The sequence below is a fragment of the Lucilia sericata genome, unplaced genomic scaffold, assembly GCF_015586225.1.
Source record: "Lucilia sericata isolate MDLA Ls3-8-SP2 unplaced genomic scaffold, ASM1558622v1 Contig000024F_arrow, whole genome shotgun sequence".
Taxonomy (NCBI): Eukaryota; Metazoa; Arthropoda; class Insecta; order Diptera; family Calliphoridae; genus Lucilia; species Lucilia sericata.
The window spans coordinates 356,605-369,703 of NW_023994062.1; the positions used below are offsets into that span (position 1 = coordinate 356,605).

General features: G+C 30.6%; 1 protein-coding gene across 1 annotated transcript in view; it reads left to right on the forward strand.

The window, feature by feature from the left end:
- LOC119609621 overlaps positions 1–13,099 on the forward strand; it is a 231,847-nt gene that overhangs the window by 156,155 nt on the left and 62,593 nt on the right. Inside the window, exons 5-6 of the mRNA XM_037964469.1 lie at positions 4,704–5,807; positions 10,732–10,860. Coding sequence (XP_037820397.1) covers positions 4,704–5,807; positions 10,732–10,860 — 1,233 coding nt within the window. The remainder of the gene's footprint in view (positions 1–4,703; positions 5,808–10,731; positions 10,861–13,099) is intronic.

The window sequence follows — 13,099 nt, forward strand, 5'->3', positions numbered from 1 at the left end:
TTCAGATGGGATTAAACATCGACAAACCACTTTCAAGTTGCGGTAGTACAAATGACGGTAATACGTCGAGAAGGTTTTTTCGTGATTTTGAAATAACTTCAAAAATAACTGGAATCGACAAGGAGTTGCTTCGAAGAGTTAAAACTATTTTAATGGCACTGAATAGTAAACATAAAATTAATGAAAATCAATTTGGGGAATACACATCTGAAATTACTAAATTACTTGTATCTCTGTATCCATGGAGGGAACTAACACCAACAGTACACAAAGTATTGTGTCATGGTCAAATAATAATTGAATCGAATATTCTTCCACTTGGAGAGTTAACAGAAGAAGCCCAGGAAGCGAGGAATCGAGATTTTAAGCATGTTCAACTATTCAGCTCAAGAAAATGCTCCAGGCAATCACAGAATGAAGATATTTTTAATAGTTTACTTCTATCTTCTGATCCTGTTCTTTCAACTATGCGAAAAAGATGGATTTGTTATGAAACTCTATCATCTCAAAACGAGGAAGATTTAAAGGACTTATATTACCTTCTGGATATGTATACCGATATGACAGATTATTTTATAGAAAATAAGTAGTGTTAGGAATTAACTATATAAGTAGGTTGTAAGAATTAATTGTATTATGTTTAAGATAAACAGTTCAAATAAAAAAAGCTATTATACTAACTGATGATATTGTATTAAATTGTGTTTTATATTTCGGTGGGCGGGAAAGGTAATTTGTGTGGGGTGATTTAGGTGTTGTTGTGCGTGGCTCATAATAAAATTATAATTTTTTTTATTTAATATACAATATTATAATAAAATAATTAACTAAATAATTTTTAAAAATTGTCCAAATATTTTATTCAACACCAAATGTATGTTCTGTCATACTTAATACTAAAATATGAAAAAGATGAAATTAAAGGACACAGGTTTAAATGAACATATTTTTGAATGTAATTGAGATATTGGCTTGAAATTTTTTGTAAAGGGTCGAGAATTTCCATATCTAACTAAAAAATGATATTAAGGGATAAATATGGACTAAATTGTTGTAGCTATCTGCGATCCTATTAAAATTTTGATATAAATCATAGTTTTAGAGAATTTCCATATCTAACTAAAAAATGATATTAAGGGATAAATATGGACTAAATTGTTGTAGCTATCTGCGATCCTATTAAAATTTTGATATAAATCATAGTTTTAGAAATTAAACAAATATGTAATATATGACAAAATCTTTATTTATGAACAAAACTCAATGAAATTTTCAACGCTTGTTAAATTCATTCCCATTTCAAATAAGAATATACAAAAAAAAATTGAAAAGGTCAAAGGGCATCCCGCAATTCCCAAAAATAGGAATGAAAATCCCAAAAATGGGATTTTTTACTTTTTTGCCCATAGGGTCCACATTTCTTTCAGGGCTGGGAAAATACTTTTGGAGTAAATAGAAAACATATTGAGGTTTCTGATCCCAGCTTTGGGATTTTAGAACATGTCGCCCAAAGTTGAAGTTTTGATAAAAAATAGGTCATATTCGGAAGGATGCAGTGGCAACATTTTCAAAAAATAGGACAAGTTTTTTACGCCAAAGCGTTCTGCGTAAAGATACCTTTTAGAAAACTATAAAATTGTTATATGTTCTTAATAAAAAATTTATTTTATTAATAAAAGAGTTAAGACACATTTTTGGCAAAAAAACGCCAAAAATCTAAAATTTTTTGAATTTTTAAATTAAAAAACGTATATTTTTGGATCTGTAAACGATATTGATCTGAAATTTTTTGTATATTATTGGAAATTTTGTTGTCTAACTAACAAACAAAATTGAGTCCATTTGGTCCAAAATTACGCCCGGTATTCAAAAAAAGGCGGACCAAGGTATGGTAAATTTTGTATCACTAAATTTTTAAATGCCTATAACTCGGATATTATAAGAGATAAGTAGTATGTAGCATGTTTTTTCAAGATCTCGTCGAGCGCTTTCACAAAATATAAAAATCTTTGTATTTGGGTGAAAAACAAAAAAATGGCACGAGTTTAAAAATTTTACATGTCGTAGGTACCCTACTTTGAGCCGCCACAGCGCCGTCCCTGGGGCATCTGCAGGGTTCATCTTCAAAACTTAAACTCGAATACTCCTTGGCTACGCTCACGCCAAATTTTATCCCGATCGGATCAGCCGTTTAGAAATGCCAGATTTATTTCCAAAAAATTTCCATTCTGCCCCACTGTGGTGTGGCGTGTATAAATGAAATACAAAAATTTTACATCCATTTCAACATTTTGGGTAATAAATTGGTAGACTATCCATGAGGGGAGCGGCACCTCCCATATTAATTAAATACAAAAATTTATTTCTACAAATTTTGCAGGATGAACTTAAATATTCATCTGAACATTTTGGAAGAACAAAAAGCGGACTTTCATCTGGGAAGCTTGAAGCCTCCAAATGAATCAGAGCATAACGGACGGACTTTCGATGGGTATCTTGGCACAACATATATTAATTAAATACAATATTTCGTGTATCTTGGAAACACTTATATTATTAAAATTTTTCATAGATAGATAGAAATTGGCGATAGATAGAAACTGGCAAACTTGCAATAACTTGCATGACATATGTAACATATTATAAATTTGGAAATCTATTGTAGTTAGAATCTTCAAAATCAAAATTAAATGGAATCTTCAAAATCTTTAATGGGGTTTTTCTAAATGTTCACATGAATGTCAAAGTTTTTCATGTAAAATTGTTGCATTTAATTCATATGGGAGGTTCCAATTTGCTAGTCCGCCAATTTATTACCAAAATGTTCACATTGATGTCAAAGTATTTTTGCTCTACCTAATAGTTTCCCAGACATTTAATTCTATTTAGTTCATATGGGAAGTTCCAAAATCACCCTCCCCCCACCTAATAAAAGTCCGCCCATTTTCCTCAAAATGTTCAAATAAATGTTATATTTCTTCGTGCAAAATTTTAATATTTTAGGTCTATTAGTTTCCCAGACAAACGACAATGCAAATTATTACCCAAATGGATGTCAAAGTTGTTATTGCAAAATTTAGCTCTATTTTAGCTCTAATAGTTTCTCAGATATATGTACGAATTTACCTATTTAATTCATATGGGGCGTTCCAAGCCCCACTGATGAAAGTCCGCCCTTTTTCCCCAAAATATTTATATGAATATTAAAGTTAAAGCTAAATTTTAAGAAGCTAGATCTATTAGTTTCCCAGATAAACGAATTTTTGTATATTTTATTCATATGGGAGGTGCCACGCTCCCTAATGCTAGCCCGCAGATATACTGATTTAATAATTTCTTCATATGGAAGGTGCCACGCCCACTATAGGCATTCCGCCCATTTTGTCCAAAAATATTCTTATGGGTGTGAAAGTTGCCCATACAACATTTGATGACTCCAACTCTTGCAGTTTCTTCTTTTCTTTTAATACTAATTTTTTATGTGGGCGTGGATGTCAAAATTGTCCATAAAAAATTTGAAAAAGTGGGCGTGTCTCCCCTCCCACTTGCAATTTAAAAATAAAAAGTAGCTTCCAGATATAGGGGAACATACACTGAAAATTTCAAGAAGATCGCTTCAGTGGTTTAGCCTCCTATAAGTTACAAACAAACAAATAAACAAACATACATTGATTTTTATATATATAGATCACAATTGGTTTTTAAGGCTAACTATTGTGTGCATTAAATAATAACACAGGCCAACGATGAAAAAACTTTTTAAATAATTTTCACTAATCCTAGTATTATTTGGTGTGCTGATTACGAATATGGACATAAAAAAGTCGTATCGCCTAGGATAGGACGACAGGACTACGTTAACTGGTAGCGCCACGGCTATGAAGTGGAAAATGGTTTTTGCAAAAATTGTCAATTCTGTCAATTGGTCGATATCTCTCACTATTAGCGGTACCTGGGATTCGGATTTTGAGGATTTCGAAAAAAACTATCTTTGGTAAAATTTTTTGAAAAACTGGCTTTATGCTTTTTTGTTATCCATTTTATATAAAACGTTTAAAGAATATAAAATTCAAGATAATAGGAAATATACATCTAAGGTTTTATTTAGTAAAATCAAATAATGTTAACCCATAAACTGTGAAGGTCAAACTCAAGCTATGCAATATTGGGAAATCCTCAAGAAACCATAGTGAAATATTATTCAGTTTTCAACCGATTTAAATGAAACTTAGTATAAATATATAATGAAGACCCGTATTTATGATGACATCGAAAAAATTCAAATTAATCCTTAAACGTAATTATATTTTTATAATTATATAAAATGTTCGTAATATATGAACAAAATATTCAATGACATTTTGCGAAAAATGGTGGTTGATAGAAAAAACAGATATCAGATTCTGTTTCAGCAGCCAAAAATACATTAAAAATAGTCCAATTGGTTTTAAAAGTTTTCAAAAACCTTCATTTCGTTGGCCTGTGTAATTTTTATCAATAGTGTGCATTTTTCCAAAAAATTAAATATACATTCCAACATTCAATGCGAAATATGCTTTCATTTCTTTTTACAACATGGAAAAAATTAATTTAATAAAATACATATGTATGTATACTAGGTCCAATTTATTTCACGTTTGCAAAAATTGCTTTCTGATACATATGTATGTATTTTTTTATAACTATAATTTTATTCTTTTTAGGATCGTACTTTTTCGTTAGGACCTGCAGTAATGGCCAGATTGCTTAGCTTTTTTGATCTGAACGGCGATATCTTACAAACACATATAGATTCACCTCGATCAACTGCGTATTTAGCATCACTGTTTTATTCAGTTAATCGAATTAATAATTTTTATGTTTACGGCTCCGGATCAAATCTTAAACGATTTAGAAAATATATGGAAGATCTGGGTGTAAATAACATTCGGCTATTTGCAGAATCTTTTACATCATTTCCTTTAGAGTCTAACCGATTTCGAACTGTAGTCGGTATCTTTGCAAATCCTCCAAACTCATTTAGTGCAATATCAGATCCAATCGATTTAATATGCTCTCGAGGAGGGGATTTGGGAATGTTGGAAATATTGACAGAATCTTCTATAAGCGATGATGGAAAACAGCGCGTTTCTTTAATATTGGAGGAACAACTTCTTACTTTACGCATGGCAATGTCTCGCCCTCAAATTCAATTTCTCCTTTATCAAACTCATTCTGTCGTAAGCAGTGAAAATCAAAAGATGGTAGAACAAACTATCAACATGATTAATAAGACAGCATTGAAAAAACATCGTGATGCTTTTTTAGAAAAAAAGCGATTAGAAGCATTAGAAGAAGCAGAAGCTGCAAATATACCATCGGCTGCAATGAACACAAATTCGCCGAGAAAGCAAAAAAATACACTTGAAAATAAACCCCATCCAAATACTAAGCCTGATTCTGCAATGCTAACAATGGACCAACAAAATATTGGATGCCCTGATGATGATGAGGAAGTTAAACTGCCCGAAATTGATGAATTTGTATTTATTGATTTACCTGATCTTTGCAAAAATCAAGATAATTGTCTTCAAACTCAAGATAACGGTTGCTTTCTTTCCCTGTTGCAGCGAAAAAGCATAACTCGGTTAAATGCAAAATATCTTATACAAACTGCCGAAAAAAGAGGATTATTTGGAAAAGCTGAAGATAGCAAAATATTGAAATCAAAACAATTTAAATCTCAAGATTTTAATGTAGACCACCAAAACCTAAAATTGATTGATGACGAAGATATTAAAAAGAGTATTCCAAATGTGGAAAATCTGGTAAGAACAAAATTTTATTATTTTTTTGTAGCAAAGAAATATGTATTTTTAGTGAAGAACAATCCAACAGAATCGAAACATGTTTGGCATTTCAAACTAACTATATGCATTGTTAATTTTCGGAAATTGATTCCGAATTTTCGCTGTAGCTTTAAAACGGAAAGTGATATTTTCTTAAAATTAAATGCAAATGGAGCATCTGTTATGTAGTATTCAGTAATTAAAAAATAAATCCTCTTTTTAATATATGAAGAAAAAAATTCAGCTTAAAATCCGAATTTAGGTTTTGATAAATTTTGGACATTTTACAACTTTTTTGAAAAAAGTTTGAAATAATTATTGTTTTATCTTTTTCTTTGATGAATAATCATACTAAAACTAAAAATAATCCATTTTACTGAAAAAAATTAAAAAAACTAACTTTTTTCATTTTTGGCACTCTTTTTAAATTCCTTGAATTTGAGCCTGATTGACCAAATTGATACTACATTGAGTTAAAAGGCCATAAAATTATAAATCGAATTTGAAATTACATGAATTAATAATTTACATGCGATTTAATAGATATATAACGAATATAAGAAAAAACTTATTGCAAATTAATTATACAGTAACATTATTATTATCTTCTATATACTTTCTGCTTAATTGTTCCCCGCATTATTGATTTACCCGCTTAATTGGTTCAATAAATAAATCCCATATAAGATATACAATAAAATTCCCGTTTAAATGAGTTCATTTAATTGCGTTACCCTTATAATTGGCTTATAAATTAGGAATTCACTTTCAAAAACAAGGTAAAATATTTTGCTAATTGTAAAACAAAAATGTCAATTGCAAAACCGTAAAAAATGTCGAAATGTTGACTTTACTGCAATTTAAATCTTAAATAAATGATCCAGAGTCACTATAAATAGAATTAGAAATAAAACATGTATGAAAGTATAGTCGGGCGTGACCGACCATATTATACACTACACCAGTTATGAATATCAAATGTGATTTATTTTTCATAATAAAGCATTTATCTTCAATATTACCTTGTTCCGATACATTTAAACTTTTTATGGATGAAAAACAAATTTTCTGAAAGAGGCTTTATATGGGGGCTAGAGGCAAATATGGATCAAGCCCGATAAAATTTTGTGAATATTTTCAAGTAATTTTCTGAAGGGGACTTTGTATGGTGGCTAGGGTCAAATAAAATCCGATAATTACGGAAATCGGTAGTATTATTAAGACGTATATAGAACTAAGTTTTGCCGATTTTAGTAGAGATACTACAATATTTAACATAATTATGAGCTTAAAAGCCCATTTCGGGGTTAGGGTTGTATGGGGGCTAGGTGAAATAATGGACCGATTTCAACCATTTTCAATAGGCTTCGTCATTGGGAAAAACACGTATGGTCCAAATTTCATCAAAATATCTTGAAAATTGCGACCCGTACCGGGCGCACAAGGTTTACATGGACAGCCAACCAGCCAGCCGGACTGACGGACATGGCATAATCAACTCAGAAAGTGATACTGAGTCGATCGGTACACTTTAAGGTGGGTGTAGGACCAATATTTTTGTGCGTTACAAACATAAGCGCAAACGTATAATACCCTTCCCACTATGGTAGTGTAGGGAATAAAAACACAACACAACAACCTCTTAAGCCCCCTTCCCACGAGCACACAAGTAATATGATCTGTCAAAATTTTGTATAGAAGAAAACGGATGGGATCGTCTAAACGCAATATGTAACGAAATCATCACACAGTGAGAGAAAATACGGATGGAAAATTTGACAGTCGTATGGCTCTCTTCATTTTTTGAAATGATTCAAAAAACAAGCAAGGCGCATTAGATCAGGGATGTATTTTTATGTGAACACATACAAAACAAATTAGAGTGCTATATTCGGCTGAGCCGAATCTTAAATACTTTTTTAAATGATTAAATATTTGTAAAAACATGTTTTCACTCTCCCCAAGATTTAAACATCTTAAATCTGTTGCAATAGCAAGATTTATTGAACATTACAAATGCCATTTTCTTTTATATTTTTATAGCGCCCTAAGATAGGCTTTAGCGATATTTAGCAATTTGCATGTATGCATGTGTGAAATATTTAAGGTAATTCAAAATATACATATACTAGTTAAATTAACCGTATTTAGGTGTATTTAGTGATTTTCGGGGCAGGATCTAGTGTGGGAGATATGACCAATTATAGACCGATCGTAATAAATTATTTAACTAACATTTTTGTACATAAAAGCTATATTTCAGTAAAATTGTGTATCTATATCGTAATTTAGTAATAACTAATGTGTGTTTAAGTGATTTTCGGAAGGGAACCTTGTATGGGACCGACCGCACTCATATTATAAACCGATCGTGAAAAAATCTTCAAATAGAATTTTTGTATACAAAACTAATATTTGTGCCAAATTTTGTATTAAGAGCTTTATTTGGTAATAAGTAGTGTGCATAAATACAACATTTTGGCTAAATTCTGTATTTATCTTTATTTGGTAATGAATATTGTGCATTTAAGTGATTTTCTGGAGGGGACCTTGTATGGGAGCTATGACCAAATATGGACCGATTGTGAAATAATTTTATAAGGTAATTTCGGGAGGGAATCTTGTATGATCAAACCAGCTATGATCAAATATGGACCGATCGTGAAAAAATTTTAAAATGGTGTACAAAAATAGTATTTACGCAAAATTTTTTATGGATATCACTATTAGGTAATGAGTTATGTGAATTTATGTGTTTTTTTCGGAAGGGGACCTTGTATGGGAGCTATGACTAATTATGGACCGATCGGATAAAAATTTCACAGTAATATTTCTGTATATAAGAGCAATACTTGTACCAAATTTTATATGGATATCTTAATTTAGTTATGAGTTATTTGCGTTTAAGTGATTTTCGGGAGGGGACCTTGTATGGGAGCTATGACCAATTATGGACCAATCCTATTTTTTTTTTTTAATGAATTCTATTGACATAATATTTAAATATGTAAAATTTTGTGACTGAAGTTATTAACAATAAACTCATTTTCCGGGAACATGTACTTTTGTATGGGAGGTATTTGAAATTGTGGACCGATTCAATTTTCAACGGGAATCAAGCTCCCGTGTAGAAACGAATGTATGATGATTTTCATATAATTATATTGCATAGTTTTCCGGAAAATTACATCCGAATGTGTAAAAAATGTTTTTTTTCGGAGTTGTTTTAAATTTTGATTCATAATTTTTCCCGATATGAACCGATTTTGCTGATTTTCCAAACAACTTAGGAAAATGAAGAACATTTTGGTTGAATTTGATTAAATTCTATTGCTTCCCTTTATCGTGAGCGTGTTTTACACATACAGATGAATATCTCTTGGTGTTAGACACGGAGTGACAAAGTTATATATACCCTCTATCTAAAAAGGCGCAAAGGAATATTATTTGTTCAGAATGCCGCTTGTCACAATATATCATCACCTGATATGCAAAAGGGCGTAACCACACTTTTCAAAATTTTACAGGAGAAATAAAAAACTGAATAAAACGAAAACTATAGTGATTATAAAAATGATTTTGTCACAATAGTATCTAACAACAATGATACATTTATTTTTTTACGACAAAATATTTTTTCAGCTGTTTCTGTAAGTTGTGTGGGATACGCCCTTTAAAATTCGACTTTTCTAAATCAAATGGGCCTAACAACGGTTTAGTATTTATAGCTTGAAAGCTATTAATGATATAATTACTCTGAATTTGGTACATACATATGTTTTATTTATCCTAAACACAAACCTTGTTGAAAATGGCTAATATCGGTTCATAATTACATCAAAACTCCTGGAAAATATTTGGTTGCTGGAAAGTACGTTTACTATGAAACGATCGTGTACAAATTGAATATAAGCCTCCTTTATTGGCCAAGAATCATACTGTAAAGTACGTTAAGATTAGTCCAAAATAGTTAGGATATAACAATCTCTGTCAGAAATTGTTTATTATATAACCCCTCTATCAAATTTAATGTGGATCAGACCATTTGACCTCAGCCCATATTACCTTTAACATTTATAATCGACTTACAAATATTTGAATCGTGATAAAGTGGAACTAAGGCACGTTTTATGTGAACTATATCTCTCAAATTGTATTAACCCACTAAACAATTTTTGCCGAATTCGAAACGAATTCGTATCGACAGACATTTCGTACGAAAGTCTGATCAAATATAAGTCTGATAGATGTCGGATAAATGTTGGATAAAATGTCCCACAGTTCGTACAAAAGTCTGATCAAGTATAATAAAGTCTGATATATGTCTGATAAATGTCTAATAAAATGTACGACAGTTCGTACAAAAGTCTGATTCTGATCAAAGTCTGATGAAAAATATTTTCATATATATAGTTTATTATGGTTTAATTTTATTAATTTTAATAATAATTTATAAGCTTACATTATTCATGACTTCTTAAGGGTGCATAAATAAATAATAGAAACTTGTAGATTATTTTTAAAATTAATAAAATTAAACCATACTACTTACATATTATATACGAAAATAGAGTTCATTATATACATCTATTTAAAATTATAAAACTAAACCATAAAAAATTATGTAATTTTTTGCTAATTTTTGTGTATTAACAAAGTTTAAAGAAATTTAAACAATAATCATAACATATGCAGATGTTGTTTATTTGATTTCCAAAGACCAACTGAGAAAATGAAAATTAAATTAAATTTTAAAATATAAACAGGTTTGTGCATGAATTTTATTAAAAAAAACAAAATTTCCAAACAAAAAAAACAAAAATATATATAAACACTAGTGACATCATATGATATATTTTTATCTCTCTAAATTATATACAAATGTTTCTATTTTCCTTTGTAGGTTGCACGGCTTGAAACTCCAACGAATGCTAGCATAATCCGTTCAAACTTAGACAAGGCATCCAGCAGGAAGAAGCCAATTCGGTTTAATTATAAAAGAAGAAGCTGTGCCAGACACGGGATATTATTAGTGAGTCCTACAGAATTTTATATATCGTTCAAAAAATGAAAATAGTGTATAAACATGTAAAAATGTATAGTAGGGCATGGTCGACCATATGATATCATACACCAGTGAGTAGTATGTAAAAAATGGAGACTATTTTTAATAATAAAGCATTCAAGTTGTTTTTGGCCTTAATTTCGAAATATTTAAACAATTTGTTGACAAACAAAAGATATTTTTTAAAAGAGGGGTTTCTCGGGCAAAGGCCCTATCCTTATAAATGTTGGTAGAGGGACTTACATTTACATTAAAGTTATTTATGCAGAATTTTATCGTTTATAAATGAATTATTGACTTTCAAGTCCATTTCTGAAGGGGACTTTGTATGGGGGCTAGTGTCAAATGAGCCCGATCATTGCAAAACTTGGCACTAACTTTTAGACTTATGCAAAACTAAGTTATGTCGATTTTTTAGAGATACTAAAGCATCATATATATAATTCCCTTAATTGTTTGTTCCCCTTTTTTTGTCTATCCAAAGCTTTTTAAAGCTCTACAGCAATCATAAAGAGATTATCCAGGTGTTCGAAATATGAAGATCAAAAACTGTTTTCATTGTTATTGTATTTGTTTGTAATAGACACAGAAAAGACTCAAAAATTACTAAAATATGAATCGAAAAAGATTCTAAAATGACCAGTAATTCGACTCAAAAATTACTCAAAAAAGATTCAAAAATTAGTCGGAACTGATCAAAAGAAGTGCTGAGAAAAGGCTCTTTTAGAAGAGTTAAAAGCTGTATTACCAAAAATGAACTGCTTTATCTCATTGCTGTTGTTTTTTATGCTTTTATTTATAACTAGCTAAAACCTGGCGTGCTTTGCTACCCCTGTCGATATAAAATAAAAAATATTCAAAATATATTGAAATACATTTTTTGTTTAGGAAAATTTTATTAATATTTGTTCGTCACTATCCAAATGTTGGCTATTAAAACTTTTACTTGTAAAAGTTTGTAAAGATATTGTCATTCTACCGGAAGTTATTAACAATTAATGCATTTTCCGGGAATATGTACATTTGTATGGGAGGTATATGAAAATGTGGACCGATTCCGCCCATTTTTAACAGGAATCAACCTTTCATATGGAAACAATTGTGTGCTGATTTTTATGAAATTATATCGCATAGTTTTTGTGAAAATTGTATTAGAATTTGTTAAAAAATCTAATTTTTTTGAAGTTTTTTAAATTTTGATTCATAACTCTTTCCGATGTAAACCGATTTTTCTTATTTTCAGTACCAAACTGTCTAGGAAAATAGTGAATCTTTTGGCCGAATTTCATTAATTTATTTAGAATCGTTTTTACGTGAGCGTGTTTTACGCAGACAGATGGACCGATAGAAGGACATATCTAAATCGACTCGGAATTTCATAAGGACCCGGAATATATATACTTTGTTGGGTCTCAGATGAATATTTCTTGGTGTTACAAACGGAATGACAAACTTATATCACCATCAGTGGTGATAGAGGGTACAAAAAACTTTTTGAAAATCCTAGCACTTACAGTTTCACAGATATACGAATTTTTGCATTTAATTTATATGGAAGGTGCCAAGCCCCTATTGAATGTCAGAGTTCTTCGTGCAAAATTGAGGATTCTAGCTCTAATAGCTTTCCAGATACACGAATTTTTGTACTTAATTCATATGGGAGGTACCAAGACTGCCTAAAAGTTGCTATTCCGCCCATTTTTGTCCTAAAAATTCATTTTGATACTAAAGTTCCTCCGAAAAAATGAGGACTCTAGCTGTTATATTTTCTCAGATATATTAATTTAAGATTTTCTTTATATGGGAGGTACCACGCTCACTGTAGCTACGCTGCTTTATTTATTGCCATGTATTCATATAGATGTTAAAGTTGTCCATACAAAATTTGAGTTTCTGAATTAAGCGACTCTTACTTATTTTGTAAATGGGCGTGGCACGTCGCCCACTTGAAATTTTGAAGTAAAAAGTAGCATATAGTTCCTTCCAGACGTACAGGAAGACACTAAGAAAATTTCAGTAAAATCACATATAGATCCGTATAGGAGGTACCAAAACCCCCTTATAAAAGTCTTTTTTTCTCATAAATGTTCACGTGGATGTTAAAGATCTTTGTGAAAAATTAAGACTAATATTCTATCTCCAATAGTTTCCCAGATCAACGAATTTTAATATATAACTCATTTGGGAGGCACCACGCCCCCTTTTG